The sequence below is a fragment of the Marmota marmota genome, unplaced genomic scaffold (genome assembly GCF_001458135.2).
Source record: "Marmota marmota marmota unplaced genomic scaffold, marMar, whole genome shotgun sequence".
NCBI classification, from domain to species: Eukaryota; Metazoa; Chordata; class Mammalia; order Rodentia; family Sciuridae; genus Marmota; species Marmota marmota.
The window spans coordinates 20,237,930-20,264,833 of record NW_026000016.1 but is presented as its reverse complement, the minus strand read 5'-3'; the positions used below and the strand labels follow the sequence as shown (position 1 = coordinate 20,264,833).

Here is a 26,904-nt window from a genome sequence, read left to right as displayed (position 1 = left end):
ACAAAATAGCATTATAGGTTCTTTTTTGAAAAGTAAGGATGCAGTATTAATTCCTTCCCTCAATTTGTGCCATACTCATTTGACACATGATGTCTGATAAGGTCCTTATTAAATTTTGGATATTCTGCCTTAGTAAGCAGTAGTAAGATCCGGGGAATTTGTGTGATCCAACTCTGAAAAACTGGGGAAAGCTATTGGAAACTACATTAACTGATGGTAAGGGTCAGGTTCTGATGTCAAATTAAATAATTTCCTTTGGTTACCCCTTTGTTTTCCTTCCTTAAAAGTATGTCTAGACTCATATCCCAGGACTTGTTATCTGAAATTGTTGGTGTGGACTCTGACTGAACCATTCTAACTTGGTGTAGAACCACAGATTAAATAATCTGATGTGCTTGCTTTAGCAGATAAGCAAATACTATGTGCTCGCCTGAGTTTGGAATGTTGCCCATGGTAATCATTATACATACAAAGGTTAGAGGGAATCTATGAATTAAGCAATCATTGTCAAAGTCTTGGGTTGGCTGAGTGCAGTACTGTGTTGGGTATGGTTTTTGTTCAGTCCTGCATAATCTGTGCTTCAGTTTGTGTAGTATATATATGAGAAAACTGAAAACAGAATGAAGGGAAAATAGATAAAGGAATGAAGGGGTTTACAATTTGTTTGTATAGCCACAAATCCTAATGTCTCTCCTATCAGAATTTCAGGTTTCTCCTCATGCACAGCAGACACCTTCTACATAGGTGACTAATGGAGTGTCATGATTAGTTTCTATCTCCATGGTAACCTTAATCAAGTTCTCACCTGGGGAAGCTGAGCAAGGAGGCACCATTAGCCTCTGGGTCTCAAACTGGCCAGCAGCAGAGCTGGGATTGGGGTTCAGGTGGCTCAACTCCACTTTCATGGTGTCGCCTGCCACATACTCCATACACTTGGAGCATGGAACCCCAACCACACTGTTGTTTGTCCTATTTTTAAAAGCTTCTGAAGCAACCGTATCTAAGTTGTCCTAACCTTTGCTATCTGGACATTGCCTTTTAAACCTAACTTGAATCTCTTCTGCTGATTAAAGCATTTTCTTCTCTGTTTGCAGAGGAGAGTAAAAGCAACTGCTTCCAGAGAAGAAAATAAAAGATGGAGGTGTGGCAGACTAGAGGAGATGAGAGCTGTGGTTTTGGTTTCTATTAAAACAAATCCTACCCTGAAATTTGGGGGTATACTTTATCTTAATGGCTTTTGCCATTAGAATGATTTTCCTTTAAAATCTTTGCATTTTTCCCAGCGTTTCAAACCTCCCACCTTGTGATGTTTACATAATGAGATTGGCAGGACTCTGCCAGGGGTTGTATGAGTTTACAGCTGCACAAACCATCCATTTGATAGTCTCTCCACAAATGTGAAAAGAATTCGCTTGTATGTGCTTTTGCAAGCTGCACCAGTAGCCTTCTGCTTCCTATAATCCCCATTATATGTTCTCAGGAACACATCTTCCTGGGATGGGGGAGGGCGCAAGGAGATGTCTCCTTCCTAAATGTCTTCATGTAGTGTTCAGCTGCCTTTGTGTATCAGCCAGCCATGCCAGATTCCTTCAAAATGCTGCAGCCAGCACCACTGACACGGGTAGGCTCTGAAACTTCCTACTTGTATAGATGCTAACTGTTTTTTAATTCTAATTGACTTGATTTTATGTGAGCAAATGAGCTTATTTCTCTGAGAAGCAGTTTTATTCAGCGTGATGGGAATACCAGCACAGAGAAAGGGAAGGTATTGAGGTTGTAGCTGGAAAAGGTCTTTGGTGGTTCTAGAAGTTCTGATTTCACACTTGTAAGATTCTTGTCCCTTTCTCAGGTCATGGCAAGTCTGTGTAGCTGAAATTTTAGCCTTGAACCTGCAGTTGGGTTGCATACATGTCCTTGTAGAAATTTGCATCTGCAATAGAACCCTGTTTCTACCTGAGAGACAAAGCCAAATGGGCCTTTGGCAAGGCTGACAGCTGCAGCGGGAACTTAAAGTCAAATGGTGATTAAACAACTGTACTGCTAATGGCTCCAGTTGTTTTGTGGGTACTTCTTCTCAACATCTCTTTGGGTGGGGCATAGTGTCCCCAGTTGCCCAAGTGTTCCTCAGTGAGATCCAAGGCAGCGATAGGACTGGGCCACCTGGAGGAAAAGAAGAAGGCTGTAGAGGACTCTGTTCTGGAGCCAGACAGGAAAGGGAATGGAGGGGGAGCCTAGAACTAGGGCTCTTAAGGGAGTGAATAGTTGATTGAACCCAGAGTTCAGAGTTCTGCTACCTCCTTCTTGTGGGCATCTATTACAGGCCTGGAGATCTCACAATTTCATGAAATAGGTGAAAAAGTAACCTGTGCAAATTTTATATAATCTGCAGACTGATAACAAGCACTTGGATGATGTCTTTTCATCTGCATCACAGTTATTCTCATTGCAACAAGATAGTAAAGCAAGCATGGAGCCCAGTGGAAAGTGTGCCTGTAGATGTCTTTGTTCTGGTTCTTGGTGGGTGAGTTTATTGGATGGGTTAGTTGAGGAAGAGCCTTCCAGGCAAAGAGAATGGAACATGCAGAACTGTGGGGCATGGCATCATTGGTTCTTGACTACTTTGCAATTGTCTCCCTCCTGCTCTAGAATAAGCCTGCTTTTCGCCTTCTCACCAAGCAAAGATGACTCTAGTCAGCCTCTGTTGGCCTCTTGCCCTCTACGGTAGGGATTCAAAATTCAGACCATTGTGCCATTCATGACATTAGTGTTTCTAGAAAGGTACAAAGGAAAGGATTAGAAGGAGCATCTACTCAGAGGATTATTTCCACTGAAGTGATGTCAGGGAAGTTGACTGACTTGCCAGGGTCACACGGTTATGGAGCAGAGATTCTAATTCACATCTTATGACTTTAAACCCAGTGCGTTCACTGGTTCTCCTAATCATTGCATGCATTTGCTCATTAATTGCTAATTAGAACATATGAAAATTTAATCAAGCTGCAAGTTGAGAATATTTCTTCTTTTTCCTTCTTCTCCTGCCTGTAATGCCTATTATACCCATTGACTGGTTTGTGGTTGATACAATAGTGAATGCTCTCTTTTTAGCCACTATTTTTCCACTTTATGAAAGACCCATTTTCCCCTCAAGTTAAATCTGAACTGCTTTCAGTTGTTTTTGCCAAAGGAAATGGAAATTGGTTCCAGAGAGATGTTTCCTGTTAATCATAAAGGTTCTGAATGATGTTGTATATTAATCTATTAGTCCTAGTATATTATCCATGAACCAGAGGACTGCAGAGACACTACAAGTTAAACTTTGTTTCCTTCATGATTTTGAACTTCAGCTCTTCCTAATCTTTCTCCTGAGTGCAGACACTGTATTTTAACCTCATTCTACTTGAAAAAAAAATACATAATCCCTTTCCTCCTTTTAAGATGCAAGAATTATTGAATTACTGGAAAAGTTTATAAATGTTCATTAATTTTATTTCCCATCCTGTACTCATCTCTCTCCAGTCCAATCTAATTAGAGTTTGCATGAGGATTGGGTAACAGGAAGTACTGGAAAGCAGATTGCCTTTCTTCTTTTTCTTTTCTTTTTAATGAGAACCATCTGAAATTAGCCCAGTGCAAGAGTTGCAACATCAAATGCTTGTGAGCCAAATGAACACATCTGTTTGAGTGTTCCAGATGCAAGGTGGATCTGGATGAGTGCATCCGATGCAACCTGATGAAGCCAGTGGTCACTTTCCCAGCAGTGTGCTCAGGCAGGCTTGCTGCATTCCAGCCTTACCTATTGAACAAACTTGGCGAATTCACAGTAACTACTGGCACCTGCAGGTATACTCCCTACTCTGAAACCCAAAGGAAGCATTTGGCCAATTGAATGTAATTGTGTTGACTGACACCCTTTTATGTGGTGGTAAGATTATCTCATATCATCTGGTACCTATTTTTACAGTTAAAAGAAATTACCCTGCAGAGTATTGATTTAGCAGTTATGTATGAGGAAATTTAGATGGCTTCACTGATCCATTCAGGATACATGTAGCCAGGGACCTCTTGACCAAGAGAGCCATGTGAGACTTAGGATAATATCTGAAATAGAAGCCATGGGAGTTAACTTAGCTCACTCCTCAAAAAGCCCTTGGTGCTGTTGTCAGAGAGCTTGGATCCTAAGCTAGTGTGGGATTTCTTGTGCTGGGAGAAGGGGTCACATTTAAGTTCTAAATCATGACCAGAGTCTGGGCATTTGGCAAATACCGTACAGCTACAACAGGATTGTTTTCCAACATAATCATGGTGTTGTAATATTAGAAACAAGTTGAAGTAGAAGTGTGATGTGAAAAGAACACATTCCTGGTTGGAATTCTCATTGTTGTTGTGGAATTAAGGGTTTTGATCTTATAACACTGTTACTCATGGATTGTGGAAGATCACTTATCTCTCCTTGCTCATTCTCCCTACTGTCAAATGTTTACTGAGAAACTTGCCTGGCACTGGGTGTACAAGTATGATTAGCTTGAGGTCCTTCTGAGAGTTCTGGGGCTAGTTGGGGAGACAATCAGGTAGATAATTAATGACATCTCTGTGCTGGAAGAGGTTGCTGAATGGCTACTGTGGCTCAGAAGGGCCAGACTAACCCAGAGATACTTTTATGTGTTAGAGCTTTCCTGATGGCCCCTGAATTGGGGGTTGAGTCCTAAAAGGACAAATGGGAAGAAAGCCAAAGCAGTAAGGGAGTGAGTGGTGACCCAAGGAAGAGGTGGAAATGGCAGTGCCATTCCTGACAGAATCCACAGGGAAAGGGTTCCAGCTGGAAAAGCAGGTAAGTCAAGAGTGAGACAGACAGGCATGGGTGGAGTGCAGGGTGGAGCTGTGAGGGTTAAGGAGTGGGATGAATGGATTGGGAATGGGTGTGAAAGGAGTTTGAGTGCTCAGAGAGAAAAGGGAAAAAATAAGGAGATTAGCCTTACCTGAGAACAGCTGGCTCAGCTTAGCCTAAGCAAACTTATCATGTTGCTACTGTTTAAAATTAAGCCTTGTTGTTTACAGACTTTTCTGGAGCCATACAAGAGTGTGGTCACTAGAGGTGAAGCTAAATAGGTTCTATACTGCTTAAGTCTCTAGAATGATCAAGCATAAGGAATATCAATCTCATTTTGGAGATGAGGAACCTGAGGGCCAGGAAGAGAAAGGCTTTCCTGGGGACATTTAGCAGGTACAGGCAAAGGTGCTGCTGGGGCCAGAACTAGTACACTCTGATTTCTCTTGATCCTTCTCAGGAGAGTGAACTTTCTTAGGAATCCTTCAATTTATATTCTTTTTTTTTTTGGCATTAAATATTGAATCCAGGGGTGTTCAAACACTGAGCCACATCCCCACAGCCCATTTTATATTTTATTTAGAGAGAGGGTCTTGCTATATTGCTTAGACTCTTGCTAAATTGCTGAAGCTGGCTTTGATCTCACAATCCTCCTGCCTCAGCCTCCTGGATTACAGGCATGCACCACAGCTTGTATTCTGAATTATTTTTATTATTTATAAAAAAACAATAATAGTTTGTTTTGTTTTTTTCTTTTTGTGATACTGGAGATAGAACCCACTGAGCTACATCTCACAGTAGTACATTTTATGTTTTAAATTTGCTGACAATATGATTTTATACCTAGAAGACCCAAAAAATTCTTCCGGAAAACTTCGAGAACTAGTAAATGAATTCAGCAAAGTAGCAGGATACAAAATCAACATCCATAAGTCAAAGGCATTTCTGTATATCAGTGACAAATTCTGTGTAAAGGGAACGAGGAAAACTAACCCATTTATAATAGCATCAAAAAATACTTGGGAATCAACCTAACATAAGAGGTGAAAGACCTCTACAACAAAAACTGAAGAATGCTAAAGAAAGAAATTAAAGAAGACCTTAGAAGATGGAAAGATCTCCCTTGTTCTTGGACAAGCAGAATTAATATTGTCAAAATGACCATACTACCAAAAGAATTATACAGATTTTATGCAATTCCAATCAAAATCCCAATGACATTTCTCATAGAAATAGAAAAAGTAGTCATGAAATTCATCTGGAAAAATAAGAGACCCAGAATAGATAAAGCAATCCTTAGCAAGAAGAGTGAAACAGGTGGCATCACTATACCAGACCTTAAACTATACTACAGAGCAGTAGTAACAACACAGCATGGTATTGGCACCAAAATAGACTGGTACACCTGTGATACAGAATAGAGGACATATAATTAAGTTATCTTATATTAGACAAAAGTGCCAAAAATATACATTGGAGAAAAGATAGCCTCTTCAATAAATGGTGCTGGGATAACTGGAAATTCATAAGCAACAACTCTCTTTAACTCAAAGTGGATCACGGACCTAGGAATTAAACCAGAGACCCTGCATCGAATAGAAGAAAAAGTAGGCTCAAATCTCCATCATATCAGATTAGGCCCCTACTTCCTTAATAAGACTCCTATAGCGCAAGAATTAAAATCAAGAATTAATAAATGGGATGGATTCAAACTAAAAAGCTTCTTTTCAGCAAAAGAAACGATCAGTGAGGTGAATAGAGAGCCTACAGATTGGGAGCAAATTTTTACCACTTTCACATCAGATAGAGTACTAATCTCTAGGGTATATAAAGAACTCAAAAAGCTAAACACCAAAAAAACAAATAACCCAATCAATAAATGGGCCGAGGAACTGAACTGACACTTCTCAGACGGTAATATACAATCAGTCAACAAATATATGATAAAATGTTCAACATCTCTAGCTATTAGAGAAATGTAAATCAAAACTAATATTTTCATCTCACTCCAATCAGAATGGCAGCTACTAAGAATACAAACAACAATAAGTTTTGGCGAAGATGTGGGGACAAAGGCACACTCATACATTGCTAGTGGGACTGCAAATTGGTGCAGCCAATCTGGAAAGCAGTATGGAAATTCCTTGAAAAACTTGGAATGGAACCACCATTTGACCCAGCTATCCCACTTCTCAGTTTATACCCAAAGGACTTAAAAAGAGCATACTACAGGGACGCAGCCACATCAATGTTTATTGCACCTTAATTCACAATAGCTAAACTGTGGAACCAATCTAGATGCCCTTCAGTAGATGAATGGATAAAGAAATGTGGTATATATACACAATTGAATATTACTCAGCAATAAAAGAGAATAAAATCACAGCATTTGCAGGTAAATGGATGGAGTTGGAGAATATAATGCTAAGTGAAATTAGCCAATCCTGAAAAACCAAATGCCAAATGTTTTCTCTATTGATATAAAGAGGCTGATTCATAGTGGGGTTGGGAAGGGGGAGCATGGGAACTCTAGACAGGACAAAGAGAAGAAGGGAATGAGCAAGGGGTGTAAAAATGATGGTGGAATGAGATGGACATCATTACCCTAAGTATATGGATGAAGACACAAATGATGTGAATATACTTTGTATACAACCAGAGATATGAACAATTGTGTTCTATATGTATAATATGAATTGTAATGCATTCTGCTGTCATATATAACACAGTAGAATAAAAAAATTTTTTTAAAAAGTAAGTATAAAATGAATGTTTTCCACCTTCTAAAGACAAACCACAGGACTGACCTGTTCAAGAATCTTTTATATTTATTAGTAAAGCTGAAATTCAAAGAGGATTTTTTTCCTAAAATAACTTTGACCTGAAGGATAGCAAGTGTCTTTGATGTCTTTAGATAAGAAATAATGGAAACAAGGACATACATCTACTAATTTTATAACTCAGAGACTATGAAAAAGAACATATTAATTAACTCTTTTATTTGCAAATTGAAAAGTAGATTTAAATTATGTTTCCCTGAGTAATTGTTCTATTTATGTGTACATGTCCTGCTCATATACATATGTAGCTGAATGTCCTCCTCCAGCTTGGTGTGGGGAGAGGTGAGACAGACCCCAACACAGGCAGAGATGTGAGGAACCCCTGGGGTGGGGAGGTTGGACCTGAGTTTGCAAGGACATTTACCATAGAGGAGCACTCCAGGGAGCTGATGGTTGGCAGTGAGAGTAGTTTTGTCTAGCTACAGTTTGTTTCTGAGTGTTTGAAAGCAATTTCAAAGCCTGCTTGCTCTTCTGTTAAGTAAATAAAGGCTTAGGGTCAACCCCAAAGAACAGCTAATCAGATTATGTTCACTGGTAGCAGATTTAGTTGTGAATATAATTCCCGTATGAAATTGTTCTGAGCCATGGGTTCACCCTGCTTGGTGGACAAATATGAGATTTGCCAGGAGACGACATGTTAGGGGATCTTACCGTCCTTTTTGAAGTGCTAGTGCCAGGAAGATCTTAGGGACCATAGTTAAAGATATTTTGAATTTATTTTTTTAATTGTTATTATTTTAGTTGTAGATGGACACAATAGCTTTATTTTATTTTATGTGGTGCTAAGAATGGAACCCAGGGCCTCACACATGCTAGGCAAGCTCTCCATCACTGACCCATAACCACAGCCCCATATTTTGAATTTATTAACTCAAAAGATACAGGTTTCACCTTCTAAGTAAGCCCCAGAGAAAAACAAATGAAATTGCATAAAAATAATCTTGTGGAGAGTCCATGGGCTTAGAGCCAGCCAACCTGGCTGCTTTGAATTCTGCCTCTGGCAATTAGGCATAGAAGGACAACTGGACCAGTTTTTTCTTAAGCTTCAGGACTATCTTGTGCCTTATATGTAAGTTATAGGGATCAATACACTCCAACAATGTTGTGAATAATTGAGATACATATGAGAGACCTCCAAGTAATTACCAAATATATGTTTTCTTCTTCCATATTGATTCTATAGACATTTAGCTAGGCATTTGTTACACACGAAGCACTTTGCTAGGTATTTGGCAGAAGCAAAGAAGAATAAGGCCTATATTTAGCTTAGAGAGCTTACACTGAAGTGGGGAAGATAGGAATGCCTGTGACTGCAACCCACCAGCTCCGGCCACATTGGCCTCCATGCTGTTCTTGGAACATTCAAGCTTGTTCCTGCCTTAGCACTGCACTCTGTCCCCTCTCTCCAGGCCTCTTATCTCCTACTCATTCACCTCCTGCAGAGCTATACTCACATATCATCTTCTCAGTGAGACTTTGCCTGATCACTCTGTTTACAAATTCCTGGGGGCTATTAATCTTGATCCATCTTCCCCATTTGGTATTTTTTCTTTGCCATAATTAATATGTTTGTGAGTGTGTGTGTATGTGTGTGTTTTCTGTCACCTGTGTTCCTTTTATCTCTTCAGTGTAAACACCATGACTGATTCTTTACTGCTCATCCCATTGCCTACAACAGTAGGCTCTTAGTAAATGTTAATGAAATAAATGATCGAATTAACTAATTTCAATTACAGAGAGGGATAGGTGTGAAATTCCAATGGTTAGAAGTAGTACAGAAGGTATGTTAGAGCCTGTATTTAGATTTTTGCTGCTGTTCTGTCAAATGATCTTGAATTTGGTGCTTAAACAATACAAATGTATTATTTTACATTTCTGTGGGCCAGAAGCCTGACACAAGTCTCACTGGGTCAGAATCAAGGTGTCAATGGGGCTGGCTTTCCTTTGAATAAGATATTTTCCCTAGAGCCTAAGGTTTTGACTGCCAGTAACAAAATATAAAATGGGAACATTTAATTATGAACGACTGTGATTGTTGAGTAAGGAGAACAGGGTGATCAAACGGACACTAAATTGGCTTTGAGTAGGGATTCAGAGGGAGACTGATATCTCCTTTCTCAAAGACATTTGATTACCTTTGCCTTTCTATGTATAAAAAGCAAAGTATGGATTTAGAATTTCCTAGAAGTAAGATGTACTTATGGTATCTTTTTAAAAACTACTTTATTGTGTTTTGTCTGTGTTTAGCACACATGCATAGAGGCCATAAAGCCCAGGTTCATAGGCACACTCAACAACACTCACATCTCCTTATGTGTACAGCTACTGCCTCGCCTACTATTGGGATCTCACTTCTGTGGTTCTCAGTGACCTGTTTTTTTCTCCCCTGTCTCAATACACCTGAGGGATTTGTATCTCTCCACTAGCAACACAGACTTCCTCTGGCAGTGCTCTCACAGAGACCATTCTGTCCCCCCAGTAGGCACATTCAGGATCTCTAGGGAAATGCATGTAATGTGAAAAATGTCCTCCTTCACCTTTCCTATCACCCCACACTGGCCATGATTCAACTTCCTAGGGTGGTTCTCCTTCCTGACTCCCATGAAATCATGTGGACATGGAACATCTGGATTGAATAGTGTCTGTTGAGCATTTCCTGCTTTTTGAGTAACATTGAAAGTAGTGTTGTCCATCAGAACTCCCCACGGTAACAGCACTGCCCAATATCTGTGCTGTCCAATGTGGTTATCATAACACTTGTAGCTGTTGAACTCTTGAAATGTGGCTGGGACAATTTAGGGGCTGGACTTTTTATTGCATTTAATGGGACTAACCTAAATTTAAATAGTAGGTTGGGGCCATAGCTCAGTGGTAAAACACTTGCCTAGCATGTGTGAGGCATTAGGTTCAATCCTCAGCACCATATAAAAATAAATAAATAAAATAAAGGTATCATGTCCATCTGCAACTAAAAAAAATATTTTTAAAAAATGTAATAGCCACTTGTAGCTACTATGTTGGATAGTACAGCTTTCCAACTTTTTTGTTTCCAAGAATAAGACTTGCCGAATATTTATTTCCAAGAATAAGACTTGCCAAACATGCTAAGGAGTTCATAATGATGTCTACAAGAAGTAGCCATGTATGTGACAGGAACACAGCCTTTCAGAATCAAACAGACCTGGTTTTTAAGTGTTGGCTCCATGCTTGTGAGTTTGGGGCAAGTCACATAATCTCTCTGAATCTGGTTTTCAAATTTAGTGTAATATCAGGGAAGGGAATAGCAGATGCCCTCTGACCTGGTGGGGAAGAATATTTTACCTCTAAGTTGTTTGGAGTTATTAAATGGTGGTAAAAATCAGATCTACCTTCTGTTGGTTTTATTTTTATTTCTTAACATTCTAAAGACTTGGTACCCTCTCATTGCCTGACCTGGGGTACCCTGTGCCCATTCCCCACCTGTGTAATTGCATCAGGAATGATCTTATATACATAAGAGAACTATGTGAAGATAAAATGGAACGATATTAGTAAAGTACTGGTACCATTACACATATTTTTTGGTCATTTACTCAACAGGTATTGATTGAACACCTGCCTTATGCTCAGCACTGTGCTAGATACTGGAGATACAATGGCAAACAGAAAAATAGAAGACCTCCTTACCAAGTGGGAGAGTAGGCATTTAATAAAAACTAAAATTTTTATTTTGATTGCTTTTTTAAGGAAGGTTGTTTGTTTTGTTTTTAGTTTTTATGGAACTTGGAGTTGGTTTACATGGATCTAGTTTATGTATCTTCCTATATCCTAGCTTGCTTGATAACAGACTTAATGAAAGTGCTATCTGAAGGCCCCCTAGCAAATAATTCTTTTTCTTACCTCTTTTCCCTTTAGGTTTTTTAAAAATCACAGTTTTATTAAGAGATAATCCACATATAATACAATTCACTAAGTTTAAAGCATGCAATTCAATGGTTTTTCGTCTTTCTACAGAGTTATGCAATCAATATCACAGTCAATTTTAGAACCTTTTTTTATTATCCCAAAAGGGAAAACTTACCCATTAGCAGTCACTCCCCAGTTCCTGCTATGTCCTCACCCTGTGCAACCACTAATCTACTTTCTGTCTCTGTGGATTTGCCTCTTTTGGACATTTCATATAAATGGAATTATACAACATATGGTCTTTTTTTGATTGCCTTCTTTTATTAGTATAATGTTTTCAAGGTCCATCCATATTGTAGCATGTACTAGTCTCTCATTTATTTTATTGTGGGATAATATTCCATTGTATGAATATTTTATTTATTTATCCATCCATCAATTGATGGAAATTGGAATTGTTTCTACTTCAGCTTTTATGAACAATGTCACTGTGAACGTTTGTGAATGTATGTTTTCATTTCTCTTTGTTATAAATCTAGGAGTGGAATTGTTAATGTAGTAACTAACTGGTAATCTGGTAACTCTGTGTTTAATCTTTTGAGGACTAAAAAGACTGTTTTTCAAAGCTGTACCATTTTGTATTGCCACAAGCAGTGTATGAGCCTTTCAGTTCTGTACATCCTTACTGATAGTTATTCCCTGTTATCTTTTTGATTGTAACTGTTAGCAGGTGTAAAATAATATCTCACTGTGGTTTTGATTTGTATTTCCCTGATGACTAATGATGTGAAGCATCTTTTCTTGTGCTTGTAGGCCATTTGTATATCTTCTTTGGAGAAATGTCTGTGCAGTTATTTCCCCATTTTTTAATTGGATTGTTTTTCTTTGCTCTCTTTTAATTTGGCTTGAGCAGGATGCTGATATGCTAACTGGCGATGAGCAAGTCTGGAAGGAAGTTCAAGAATCCCTGAAAAAAATTGAAGAACTGAAGGCACATTGGAGTATCCTTTCACCTGTGGATTGGATTAACTGTTGGCATTGCTTCTTTATTGTTGGAAGTGTGGTATTAATAAGGTCAAGAGCAGGATTTAAATTCTCCATAAGTTTCTTTCTGTTCCATGGCCATAAGCTGCATCTCTAACCCCAGCCAGCAATTTAGGTTAATGGCTGGGAAAGATCTGGTAATATCACCAGTTAGAGTAGGAGGGCAAATAGTAGTTTTTTTATATAAAAGAGGTAACCAATTTCTAATTGCCTTCCTCCCATGGCCACCTTCATCTCTAGGAAAGAATAGAATCCTTATAACTTAATGCCATTGACCCTCAGACTTAGAAGCTACATAATAAATCAGCCACAATGACAGCAGCAATAGGGAGTTGCTATATAATAAATTCTTACCATAAATAGTAAGCTCCATGAGTGGGTCAAAGTTCAGAGCAAAGGGAGATAGCATGTGACAGAGGTCCCCTGGGAAGCTCCATTGATGCTCTCCTGTGTAAAACATGTCCCAAATAAGGACAGGATCTGGATAGATAGCAGCAGAGAGGGAGGCTACCTATTCCCAGTGGAAGATTTCACGTGAGCAAAAATGTGACAAAGGGAAACCACAGATAAGAACAAGATTGAAGGTTGAAAAAAGATCAGTAGCTGAATTGGGTTAATTATAATTCAGGTCATGAGAAAATCTGCAAAAGAATTTTTTAATCTACAAACAATGTTTTTTAAATAACTTAAAGAATAAGAAAGGTAAGTAGGTGGATGTTTCTACTTTGAAAGGTGAAATATGTAATTTCAGAAATCTGTAGCCCAGTAAGTTTGTTAACAGTCTCATTAAAGAATCTAGAATTGCTTACTAAAAGAGCAGAATCACCTGCAATCACCAGGACATGGTATGGATTCATTAAGAATAAGTTTTTTATCTAAATTTCATAAAGGACTTGAAAACAAGTAGTCAAGAAATTTATGCTAGATACTGACAGAATCCATGTAATAGGTATACTGAGAGAATGATGCTACCTGGGTCACTGTCATCCTGGAGTGCTTTGTTCCCATCTCAGTCCTCCTCAACCTTTGTTTCAGTGCCTTGAATGAAGATAACCGAACACAGGTTCATGAGCTATCCAAAGATGTGTAGATGGGAAAGACAGCAGAGGTGCAATGATAGCATCAAGAGCCTAATCGATCCCTGAAACTCTGAATGGCATCTGATCTTCAAAAGATGAAATTTGACAGGAGTATATGTAAACTCTTCTCTTTGGATCAAAAAGTTCAAGTGTATATGTATGCAGAAAGCTTAGCAGCAGAAAATATGAGAGGATTTTAGGCTCTGATAAACAGTGAATACTAATAAAATGTAGGAGTATGACCCAACCCTCCAAAAGACAACTTTGATTTTATGTATTCAATGAAATGTAGAGTATAAAATGAGAAAGGGGATAGCATTGGTCTGATCATATCTGGAATTTTATATTCAGTTTGGGATAGGACATATTATGAGGGATGCAGAAAAACGGAAATAAGCTCTGAGGAGCGGAAACAGAGCCAAGGTGGAATTTGAAACCCCATCTAGAGATGGAATGGAAGATACTGATTGGGAGAACAGCCAGCTCTGGGAGCAAGAGGTCCACATTCATGGGCTCCAGGAGCTATTTCACTGCAGAGGTAGAGACCTGTTCTCTGAGGTCTAATGCAGTGGGATCAGGACCTCTGAATGACTCAACTATAGCCCAGTCTCACCTGGACAGGTTTTACTGAAAACTGACTCTATGCCAGTGACCTTGCAAATCATAATCCACCTTATGATTCATGCTGAAGTTAGAAGACACAGCCCTGCATTCAAATCTGTCACACAAAATGGAATAATAAACATGTAAATTAATTCATGCTATAGTTTGGATATGTATCCCTCAAAGTTCCATCTGAAAAAGCTCAGTCCCCAGTGTGGCAGCAGTGGTAGATGCTATGGACCTTTCAGAGGAGAACCTGTGAAAAGTCCTCAGGTCACTGTGGGCCTGCCTTTAAAGGAGGTTATGGCACCCGGGTCTCTTAATATCCATCTGCTTCCTGGCTCAGACATGAATGCTGTGGGTTTCTACCATTGCCATCCCTCACCAGCAGCCAACCAATGGAACTGCCCAGTCTTGGATGTGAACCTCCAGAACCATGAGTTAAAGTAAACCTGTCTTCACTTAATAAATAGTCTATGTCAGATATTTCGTTATAGAGATGCCAAACTGACTAATACAATACATATCACACACACACACACACACACATACACATGCACACATATATGTTTATAGGAGCAACAGCTGCACAGAAGTCAATTTTATGAGGTTAAAGAAGGTTTCACAGAGCTATATCAAGGAGGAAGAGGTGGCATTCGCCAGGCCAGTTATAGAAGGGGGATTCCAATAGAGAGGAGAGTTATGTAGATGCACAGAACAAAGAGGCACGCTGTGGAGAGATGGCCAGTTGTTCAGCGTGAGTGGCAAGGCCTCCAATGCCATGCACAGGAGAACAGAATTTCAAGGTGAGGGGACCCTGGTGGTTTTACGCAGGACAGTAATATAATTAGGTAAGAGCTTTGTGGTCTGACAGTCTAAGAGTTTCAAGAGGTTGATTAATTCCCAAATGAATTGACTTGGCTCCCTTTGCTGTTTTCCCCTAATCCTTTTATGATTATTTAAAAGTAAAAGGTATCTATCCTGCTTATTGGTGATCCATTTTCTTTGATTCGGCCACCTAGCCCTGCTTCGGTCCAGGGCTCACTGTGAATAAAGTGACTTATAGTAAACATGCAGATGCCAGAGACTAAATCCTTGAGCAAATACACATCACATTAACTTGGAGAAAAAACCTCTTAAAAGTTTAAGTTATTCTCTCTTTTTTTCTCTCTTTTTTGCTCTCACTGGGGTGTTTTCTAGGAAAGGTTTTGCCTCTCCTTGCCAGGAGATGATTGCCAGGGTTGTGGAGGGGAATGACACGTAGTTCTTCCTAGCTCGCAGGGAAATGCAGTGGATGTATTCCTGTGAGTGGCTGCAGGACATCACATCTGGTTCCAGCTGCTAAGGCTTGTCACCTCAAACCTCTTTAGAATGAGTTGGAACACATAGAAATTAATAGGCAAATAACAGTGGAGGTCATGCAATACATTGTTAAAATAAGGTACAAGTCTCGCCACAGAAATGTCTAGTGTTGTATAAGAGACAATCATTCCTCCTGACAGTTCGTCAAATATCTAATCCTGGAATGAAAAGCCACAGAGGTTAGCCAGGCAATCTGTTACAAAATCAGTGCATTGCCTAAGATACGCTTCCCCCCAGTCCCTGGGGAACACATTCAGCAAACTTTAAACATCCATGTCAGATGAATACAAAAGAAAAATCACTAACTCATTTTTCTTCAATAAATATACCTCTTATGGGACCAGAGTCAACTCCTTAGAGCAGGACTTGTCCTAAAATAATAAGGGTATGACATAAAGGGCCCTCAGCCAAGCTCAATCAGGCTTTAAATTCCCACTAACGAAGTCATGCCTCAGGGTAGGGTGTTCTGCCTCAGCTGAAAGGAAATATGTTTCCTGTGAGGGTTCATAAAGCTATTGGTGCCCACTCATACAAGTGGCTTGATTGGTTTGGTAAAAGCAGTTTCTGAAGTCTTGGGAAGCAGTGTCTGAAGCGTATGGACACTGGAAAGGTAGATTTTGCTAGAGAGGAATAAAGGAGTATGTTCCCAGTGGGCTCTCTGTTCAGGGTGGGTCTTGCAGTGTCAGGATGTCAGAGAAGAGGGCTGGAGTTGGGGGCAAGGTTGGAGCACAGATGGCTGGGTTGCCAAGAGACTGGATCCTGTGGGAATGGAGAGGTAGGAGTGAGGGAAGTTCCATCAAACCAGGTTCTCTGTCCCTTTTTCTTAACTCTAGTCTTGCTCAGAAATCTGACAGAAAAGACAGAGGAATGCAATAATATCTGTGTAGCATTGTACATGCCAATAGGTGTTTTCCCTCTGTGTCCATAATGCATGGAGCTCTGTCCGGCTCATGGTAGCACACATGAAGACTCTATCCAATTTATTTACAGTATTTTATTAAATAATTAAAACGATATTAGGCATTTCTATTTCTAGCCAATCTCAAAGCACTTGGACTTCTCAGAACCTCAAATCTGACAAATGACAGAACAAGCTTAGATTTGAATCCAGCTTTATCGCTGATCAAAGGCTATGCCATTTCTGCTGTTTCTGAAATCTTCAAACATTTCCCCCCAACTGGAATCCCAACATGAAAGCAGATGAATGCAGAGTTATGCTGGCTGAAGGTAGAATAGGGTTGGGAGAAGGGCCAATGCCAACATAATATCCTCCTCGGCTCTGCCAGGCCAAATACAGCAGCGTAGCAGAGAAACTGTGAGAGGTCCCAGGGCCCCACAATCCCGCCTTCCGCTCTGCTCCTGAGCTAATTCACCTTGGAGAGATTCAAGGTATGCTCAGTACACCACATCTTCCATCCTCTTGCTGCCTCTGATATTTTCTGACTGAAAAGATAAAGTTAAAAGCTGGTCACAGTGGCATATGCCTGAAGTCCCAGCTATTCAGGAGGCTGAGGAATGAGGATCACTTGAGCCCAGGAGTTCAAGATCAGCCTGGGCAACATAGCAGGACCCTCTACTCTTGAATGAATGAATGAATGAATGAATGAGAGAGAGAAAGTGAGATCACACTGAGGCTCCATGAGGTTCAGTTGTTGACTCATGGTTAATCGGAAAGATGGTATTGCTCAGAAGCAGGTACTGGGTCTCTTGTCCTCATTAAAGATGCATTTCTCCTCACTTAGTTTATATGCATAAACCATGTTCTTAATGCTTTTATTTCATCAAATAAGAATAACTTTATTTGGTTAAGTTTAGGTTTGGGTCACTTTTGCTTTATAAGAAAAATAAATATAAGATACATTGGAAATGAATTTCTTTGCATTATTGCCCATAGCATGTGCCTATGAGTTGTGTGTTTTGTTTCATGTATGCCAAAGACTCACACAGCACAGAAGCACACATATGCTCCTCCTTTTGCAAAAGAAATCTCTTTAAATCTTCTTTAATTTCAAATCAACTTTTAAACAGAAGCTAATGAAGTAATAAATAGTTATATATGGAACTAAATCTTAATCCAGTTTAATTAACAGCTTCATTCACTTCAGGACTAGTTAAAGAGAGTCCATGTTGGAGTGTGAAGAAAGAACTGTTCTTTGGCAATTTTAATCTTCCAAAGCATAGGCTTGGTTAGAAGATGGTTTGTTGATGTAAACAGAATTTACTTTGCTGAGATGCCACTTACATGTTTTTGTTTCTCAAGAATGTTTTCAGGCAGCTCATCTGTGCAAAATAATGGGCACTCCCTTCCCTCCTGTGCCTGGGCGCTCTTCATCCTTTTTGAGAGTCTCATTTTGCTTTTGTTTTTTCCTCCATGAAGACAATGAATCCTTAACTAAGGTTAATAACAGAGTGGGAACAGGTTCTGGCCATGTGCCAGGCAATCATAAGCAGCAACTCTGAACGGCTTCCTGATATCAACATCTACCAGCTGAAGGTGCTCGACTGTGCCATGGACGCCTGCATCAACCTCGGGCTGTTGGAAGAGGCGCTCTTCTATGGGATTCGGACCATGGAGCCCTACCGGTGAGTCCCAGGGAGAGAGCCAGAGCACAAGCTAGAATATTTTTTTGTTGGGCAAAAGATCAAGAATGTGGGGTCTGCTGGGTGTGGTAATGCTCGCCTGTGATCCCAGTGGCTCAGGAGGCTGAGTTAGGATGATTGAGAGTTCAAAGCCAACCTCAGCAAAGGTGAGGGGCTTAGCAACTCAGTGAGACCCTTTCTCTAAATAAAATACAGAATAGGCTGAGGATGTGGCTCAGTGGTTGAGTGTCCCTGAGTTCAATATCTGGTACCAAAAAAAGAAAAAAAAAAAAAAGAAGAGTGTGGATTCTATCTGATTGCCATTTCATATCAGGTGTTCCTAGCTGCTTCTCAGTGTGTAACACCAAACCCCATTTTATTCATTCCTTTGTGCATTTGACTGTGTGTTTATGTCAGGCATGGTGGTTGGACAGAGACTAAGTTAGACATCTTCAATGTGGAGCAGATGATTATGGTACAGTGTGTGCTTACAGTGACAGATGCAAGCACAAGGTACCAGAGAGGAGCACATGGCTTGGGACATTGTGTCACTAGCCTTACCAAACACTGGTCCCAGTGAGAATGGCTGCTGTGTAATCTTGAGTCTGGCAATAATGACAGTCCTTTCCATTTTTCAGTCCTTATGTTTCCCAGAATGCTTTCACCTGAATCTTGCTCTCATAGCCACCTTATGATCTAGGCCTAAGAGCAGGGACACCACCCTGCTCAGGCTGTCATTGAGTCTAATGAAGCAACTGTTGGTTTAGCTCCTCCAGAGTGAGGGGTGGGTGTTTTGCCCCATAAGTTCTTGTAACTCAGAGGAGCTTTGGGAGGGAGGGCAGAGTTGGAGTCAAGGGCTGATGGGTTGGCTCTGGTGAGAGGGGTTCTAGTTTGCCAGGTTAAAAATACAAGTCTGAACATGGAAACCAAGATCAGTCCAAGGAAGAGGGCACAGAAACATATGAACTATAATCTGAGTTTGGAATAACCCAGTCTCCAGCACAGAACAAGGTCACTTTAACAAGGTGCCTTGAAAGCGCTTGACACTAGAGCAGGGGCAGTCCCTGGAAAGCAGGAGTACCATTCTAGGAGGATGTTGAATTTCCCAGCTCTGCAGACCATGGAAGCACAGTATCAGCCCAAGGGACCAAGCAGAAGGAACACCCAGGTCTAGACCTCTGCAACATGGAAAACAGGCAGAGGGGTGGCTCTAAGTGAAGCAGAAGGAGGGAGGGAGACAGCACCCCATGCCATCCCTGTCCTACTGGAGGAATTGCCTCAGGAGACAACTTGGGGTGGGGCACCATTGCCAGGATCTGTACTGTAGGAAAAGAAGCAAGTCCAGGGTCTAGGATATTCATGCAGACAAAGGTAGAAAGCCAGAAATGAAGCACTTGGTCAGAAATCCAGACCTGGGCCAGGAGTTGGTGCAGGAAGAGAGGAACCTGAAGATGACAAAGGCCCCATCAGCCAGGTGAACGGCAGAGGTCATAAGCCAGCTGAACCATTTGCTGTGGTACCAGCATGACCCTGAGGGAATTTTCAGATTTTTGTAGGTGGTTTCCTTCACTGCCTTGTGGGTGAACAGCTTTGGAATCCAGACTGTGAGTCAGCTTTAATCAAACTTATAAGAGATTGCCTTGAGGGCTGAGACTGTAGACTTTCCCATGAGCAGTGAAATATCTATTCAGTATGATGAATCTTGTGGGTTCTCAGAAAATATGAATTGAATAGAGAGATAAAGCTTCATTCTCAGAGCCTTGGTGTTGCAATGTGAGGCAGATCGGGGATGGTTGGCGTTAACTCTCTGAACTCTTGGCCTAGGAAGCCAAATTGCTGCTGGGAGAGTGGATGGACTCCAGCCAGGAGCTGCAGACAGAAAGGCCTCCTTCCAGGCCACCTCAGCAGCTGCTGGCCCCACATTCCTGGCAAGTGCTGCCAACCCTTCCTGCCCCATCTTCCCTTCCTTTTGAGTCCAGGCTGTTTTGCTCAGACCACACTGAAGCACAGCAATTTTAAATCAGTGCACACTTACATAAAGAAGGCCACACACCTTCAAGGATGCCCATTCTGCACCTATTTTTGTATCCTAGCAAGCCTTCTGCAAAGCACCGACTTACCCCTTAATTAACTGGCAGTCTGACTGACCAACTTTTGAGTCAAAGAGGTCTTTCTTATAGATGAGGCATAGTCCTCCAGAATATACGTACCCCATATGTTCAGAAAATGTTTGGGTATATTTTTTCTGGTGTTTGGCAGGTCACATTATCTCTGTAAATGTGAACTTTGTTCTTATACTGGTGACAAATTTCCCAGCCTCTCCCAGTTTCTCTTCCCTGGGGCTTGTTAAGGAGTTGCTAAGCAGTGAGCTGCATTGATCCACTTCAAATGAATGAGAGTTGAACCATTTGCTGACAAAGTTGTAGACAAGGAAAAGACTATAAACAATCCAGAACCAACAAAGAGAAACAGGAGCATTAGGTGCCCTCATATTTTGTCCTTTTACCTTTAGCTCAGGCAAAAATGAAAGTGAGGATTGTGCACAACCATTTGATGCCCTGTACACGCTCTAACAGTCTTAGAATGTGAGCTAGGAATGTGGAAGCTGGCAGCTGGTGTTTGTCCCTCTTGTGTGCGTGAGGGACTTTACACTATGTGCTGTCAACCATCTCCATGGGTGACCTGCAGCTGGTTCAAGTGGGTGTTTTGCTCAACTTTCACCAAGGACGTGGACTGTTAGCTAGGCACGGGTTACCAAGAGGTGACTCATTGCCATCTGCTCTAACAGTTTTACAATGTTAATATACTGTTTCCAATACCTAGATTGAGGTCAATTCTCCAGCAAGCACTTTGTTGCTCCGACCTTGGCTAAAGTTTAGCTGCTGATCTTAAAGGACATGGGGTCCATATTCCATTTCTATCCAAATCACTGCTCTCATCATCCTTCCTGCTACCCTGTCATTTACTTTTACTCAATGGATTTTACTCGGTTTTTATGATACAATTTAATTCTTTATGTTTCAAAAAGCATGTTGGAAATAATTCATGTACAACGAAATGTGTAGTCTTTAGTATTAGCTGATAATATGTCTTCTGAAAGTAACTGTATGTATGTGTCCAATGTTGTATACAAGTATTGCTATGTCCTTTCACTTTAAACACACTAAACATAATGAAAATAATTTTAAGTTTTAATAACTTTTATTATATAAAAGTTTAAGTCAGTCAAATCTTAATCATAAGATAGCTCAGGTTCTAAAAAAAAGCTTGCCAAAAAATGGTTTACTACATGGAATGCATTTTCCTCCTAAAGATAGTATTACCTATCATGGGGAGTTCGTAGACCAGCTCAGGAATATCTACTCACCCTATAATATCACCAAGGTATGCTGTAAATTTCAAAAAGAGAGAGAGACAGAAATACAAAAGCAAAACTGAGCACAAGTTGTTTTAAATGAAGTTGCATATTAGGTTTAGTACTAATTAAACTTGAATTTTCTAGGAACTGGAGAGTGGTAAGTAGATACAGAGGCTTTCTCGGGTAAGGGACTTTCAGTATGTTCACACATATTCTGCTTATTTTTGTTGTGAGAATAGTTGAAACTTCCAGGGAAGGGTATTTTCTAAAGGATAGTTTATAACACAGTAGCAAATGACTAATATGAATGGTTTATAAAGTGAAAAGGTTTATTTTGGCTCAGGGTTTTCGAAGTTTCATTCTATGATCAGTTGACCCTGTTGGTTTCAGGCCTGTGGCAAAGCAGACTATCATGGTGGGAGATTGTGACTGAGCAAATAGCAGTTCACCTCATGGCATTGGAGTGAATGAGGAGGAGAAATGGGCAGGTGCCCCATAGTTCCCTTCAAGGACATGCTCCCAATACCAGGAGTTTACCCACTAAGCACCATCTGTTCAAGGTCCCACTGTCTTATTAGCGTTACCTTGAGGACCAAGCCTTTAACCCCTGTGCCTTTGAGGGACTTTTTAGATGCAACTATACCAGATAAAGGTAAAAATCACTCTCATCCAGACTTTTTTCCCACTCCCTAAAAATAACCAATGCTATAAGTTTGTTTACTGAAATTTTCTGTGAATGGCCAGTGTGAATATATTCTAAAACTCTCCATGACTATGTATATCTTCCATCTTTTCCTGGGGGGGGGNGGGTTAGAAAGAGCAGTCCCTGGGGGGGGGGGGGGGGGGAGAGAGAGAAAGAGAGAGAGAGAGAGAGAGAGAGAGAGAGAGAGAGAGATAGTAATCCTAACATTTTTCAGGGTCTTTCAAAGAGCATAAACAATGGTTGTGTTTATAATATACTGTTATTTCTTTAAAGCCCCTATTTCCCTCCTTCTTTTTACTGTTCACCCAGCTACTCTCATACCCTCACAACTCTTCCCTTCAAAACTGTCCACTTCCTCCACCTTTCCATACTTTCTGCTTCTCCTCATCTTTGTGGTGGAAGACTTAGTCCCCAATCAATCTGTTAAATATGCCTAGTATGGTAGCAAGTAGGGGAGTAGGAATGAGAAGGAATAAAGAGAAGGAAAAGCTGAGAATTCTCCTTGTGGGCATAAAGAAGGGGAGAAATGGGATCATTCTCTAGCTCAAGTTTATAACTTGCTTTTTTCACTTTTCAGTAGGATGTAACTACTTATGTACTTCATTCTTTCTAACAGATATGTAATATTTCCTCTCATGAGTATATTATAATTTTATATCAATCCCTTTTGTTTCCACTCTTGTTTATCGTGTCAAACAATGCTATTAAATTAAACTACAAGCATCCCTGTAGTGGAGTGTGGAAGTGTCCTCTTACCTAACATCTGCAAGGCCCCTGGCTTCACTCCCCAGCACCACATGTACCAAACAGACAAACAAATCCATGTACTTGTATCTTAGTGTACCAATGTGTCTGCATCCTTAGGGTAAGTCCATATGGTAGATTCCTAAATGTTAACTTGCTATATCATAAATTATACTCATCTTTAAATTTGGATAATTGTCACCAGATTGCTCCCCCCCCACCACCACCAAAATGTCACTCCTCAAGAGAATGTGAGAAAGGATGACATCCATTGATGTCATTTATTTTAGCTGATCTTAATTTATTTCAAAATATATAAGAGCCTTCTCCTGCTTCTTGATCAAAGCCTGCAGAGAAGGGTGATATCAATATTGTCCTTAAGTAGTATTTTTGTAGCCAAGTGTGGTGGTGCACACCTGTAATCCCAGCTTCTTAGGAGGCTGAGACAGTAGGCCAGCCTGGGCAACTTAGCAAGACTCTATCTCAAAATAAAAGGGGTAGGCATGTGGCTAAGTTGTTGAGCACCCCTTGGTTTAGTCCTCTCTAGTACTCCACCCACCCACTCAATAGTATTTTTGTGGCAAAAGGAATGACATTTTTTTGTGAATTACCTAGAAATAAGCAGCCAAGAATAATGAAGGGACTTACTCAAGTTGTGGCTGCATCTGTTAGTGGCGCTGTGATCAGAGAGGGAGGGGCACAGAGGAAACTGAACAAGTAAGATTTCATCTCAAATAGGTTTCTCTACTTTGCTGTTTGAAAAAAAAAATGTAGCTGGTAGTTTGTAGACATGATATGTTTACAACTCAGGTGTTTATAACTCAGAGATTGCCAGTAATTATATGGCAGCTGCATCAGTTTTCATTTTGCCAGTAATTTTTTAACTTTTTCCCTGGAAGCTTTGGCAGATAAGTTGATAAAATGTAAGGTTTCATCACAGCAGAACATTCTACTACTGTTTTCAAGCTAGATTTTCTTCCAAAGGCCTACAATTGCTCTTTTGTGGGTTTCTGTCATCAATCAATTTGACTTCCTAGTACACGAGCCAGCAGAACTTGCCAGGTGCACCTTGGAGTGGGGAGACCTGGACGAGGGATGCATGCAGTCACGCACGCAGTGCTCTCGGCTGCTCAGCTCTCCCTGCTGCACTACTGTGGTTAGATTGCTTTCTGAGGATGCTCATGTCTGGATATCTGTCTCTGAAGCTCATTTCTAGGGGACAGGTGGGGTCCTTAACTGTTGTTTCTAGTTTAAAACTTTCCTAGTCCAGACTCATGGAGCAGGACCTAGAGAATGAACCACAGACATTCTCTACCCAGGAGAGGAAACAGTACCTGAACTTCATCCAGCATTCTTCACTCATGTTGTCATTTATCTTTCTTGGTGAGGTTTACAGAATTATTTTACCCAATGTTTATTGATGTGGACAATAATCCTTTAGCTACTTTATCATTTTTTCCACATTATAGTTTTCAATTGAAGTATCTTTGGTGACAGAACCTCCATACCAGAGTTTGAGCTGTGTGTGTATGTAATAATGGGTTACCTGGTATATCTAATCAGGACCTCTTTCTATTTGCTGTCAATTTTATAAGCTTGGTTTCTTAGCCACAGCCCCTTGTCTTGACACTGGGGCAATGACTGTGTCTTGCACAGCAGTGGGACAAGGAGTTAAGCAAGGCTCAAGAATTTTCAGTCTTTAATACATGGCCATTTAATTTAATTCCGAAGGGTAAGAGAGATTCTTGATTCAGAATCTAGAAATACAACAAATGCAAGCATCAAAGGAGAAGAGAGGAGCCAGGAGGAGGAGAAAGAGGGACAAAGGGATGACAGTGACAATGACTACAATTCAGTTGCATAAGTGATATTAAACCACTACCCTGAACTCAGTCCTGATTACTTGTGTTTTACTAGTAGGGATGATCTAGAGCTCATAGAAGGCTTTTGAGAAAGGGTGAGGGAGAGTATTATAAGCAATTCCTCTGGCTGCACTTGTCTTAGGAAAATAGAAGAAAAAAGACCCTCATTCTCCAGCAATCCACTCCTTGAAAAGTACCCTGCTTCCTTTAGCCCTAATCACCTTGCTTGAGATGCTATGTAGTCATTTGGGCAATAACTGGTGTTTACCTTTGCTGGGTGTTTCAAGCCCTGAACTAGCAGCATGAAAATGACCCAGCTTTGTGGTCTTTGTTGGAAGAGAAATCAAGGATAGTCTGTGCATGGAATTGGCCTAAGGCTTTGCCCTCCAACTCCTCTGAGAAAAAAAGGGGTAGGTTTCCACCACCCTACTTATTCTGAATGTCATAGCCTTCTCCCATGGGCTGCTGAATGAGTAAGATTTCATCTCAAATAGGTTTCTCTACTTTGCTGCTAGAAATGCTTTTCATCAAATGCTTCACATTCTTGCAGAGCTCTGGGTGACAGCAGACTGGCGTAGGTCATCTGGAAGCTTCATTGACATAGGCTTAGTACAGTAGCTATTTCCTGTCTGAATTATGAATGATGAAACAAAATGGGCACTGCTGATGTATGTATGGAAAGGGAAGGTGACACATATCACCACCACTGTGCTGAGGAATGTGGATAGAACCTGCTCCTTCACCTCCTGGAGCTCACAACTCCATGGTGTTTGTTGTTTCTGGCTCCTGGAGGATGACTCCCCAAGCATCTTTCAGAGGAACCCACCTTCTGCCTCACTCTGGATCATGTTACAAAATCCTCTCCGAACTTTATTCTTTATTCCATCAACTCCCCTGTGCCAGGTGTACTGGATAAATATATAGACCGTAACCACTTTCTTTTCAGACAGGAAAGTTAAGAAGCTGTTTGTTCCTTCCTTCCCTGGTCATATTATTGGTTACACTTTGAACTTGTCTTCTTGCCCCAAGTCTGTGTGTGTGTATGTCTTTAGGAAATCATATATCTGTAGGAATCCTAATATTATCTGTGTTCAAAAAGTAGAAGAGGCTTTTTATATAGGCCTTGGCTAGTAGGAGACATTGGTGTGCCAATGCCTACTGATCTTCCATGTTTACTGCATGGCCTTCTGGATGTACAACATCATGACTGAATTGACTCTTTTTTGTGTGTTCACCAGCATATATGAGCAATGTATGTACTCTGATAACTGACCTCTAGTCTTCCTATTTATTTAAGGGGGAAAAAAGGCATTTCCAGGACCTAGGAAGCACCTACCTACCTTTGGGTCATCATCAAATAGTGAAAAACAGAGCTTCTTATACCAAATCAGGATTAATAGGCTCACATCATTGCCTCTTTCTGTTAAGCTTAAATAAGACCAAAAACTACATCAGGATCCCCATGCTGGGTGACACCCCTTCTTCCAGGGGCATATCCATGGGATATAGTTACCCTGTACACAAATGACACTGTCTTTATGGTGATCCCACCACATCTCTGAACAGAGCCCTGTCCACACCGCTTCTGCCCACTCATTAAACAAGGAAATACATTGTGTCTTCATGGACTACCTTGCCACCAAATAGTTGCTTTTGTTTTTGTTTTGCTGTTTTGTTTTGAAATGCAGTTTAAAGGCCCTTCCAAAATCATATTCCCTTATCTACTAGAAAGTACCTGGGCAAGCTGCTTGTAAGATCTGGTAAGAAGTGTACCAACCAGCATCAAGGTCTAGGGACATCAGTGCCATTGGGCTCATATTCTGGTCCATATGCTTCATTAACCTCTGCTGAAAGTCAGAGGATACCCTGGAGCCCCTTCAAAATAGTTGGAAATCTTCAATCTCTCTCTCTCTCTCTCTCTCTCTCTCTCTCTCTCTCTCTCTCTCTCTCTCTCTCTCTCTTTAATAATATGTAAGTCTCCTTCACCAAATCCTGCTCCTTCTGACCCTCTAAGCCCCT

General features: G+C 40.6%; 1 protein-coding gene across 4 annotated transcripts in view; it reads left to right on the top strand.

The window, feature by feature from the left end:
* Positions 1-26,904, top strand: part of Smyd3 (SET and MYND domain containing 3) — a 712,936-nt gene that overhangs the window by 577,874 nt on the left and 108,158 nt on the right. For all 4 annotated transcript variants that reach the window (XM_048809264.1, XM_048809265.1, XM_015483560.2 and 1 more), the window contains 2 exons: positions 12,464-12,551; positions 18,047-18,221. In XM_048809264.1, coding sequence (XP_048665221.1) covers positions 12,464-12,551; positions 18,047-18,221 — 263 coding nt within the window. The remainder of the gene's footprint in view (positions 1-12,463; positions 12,552-18,046; positions 18,222-26,904) is intronic.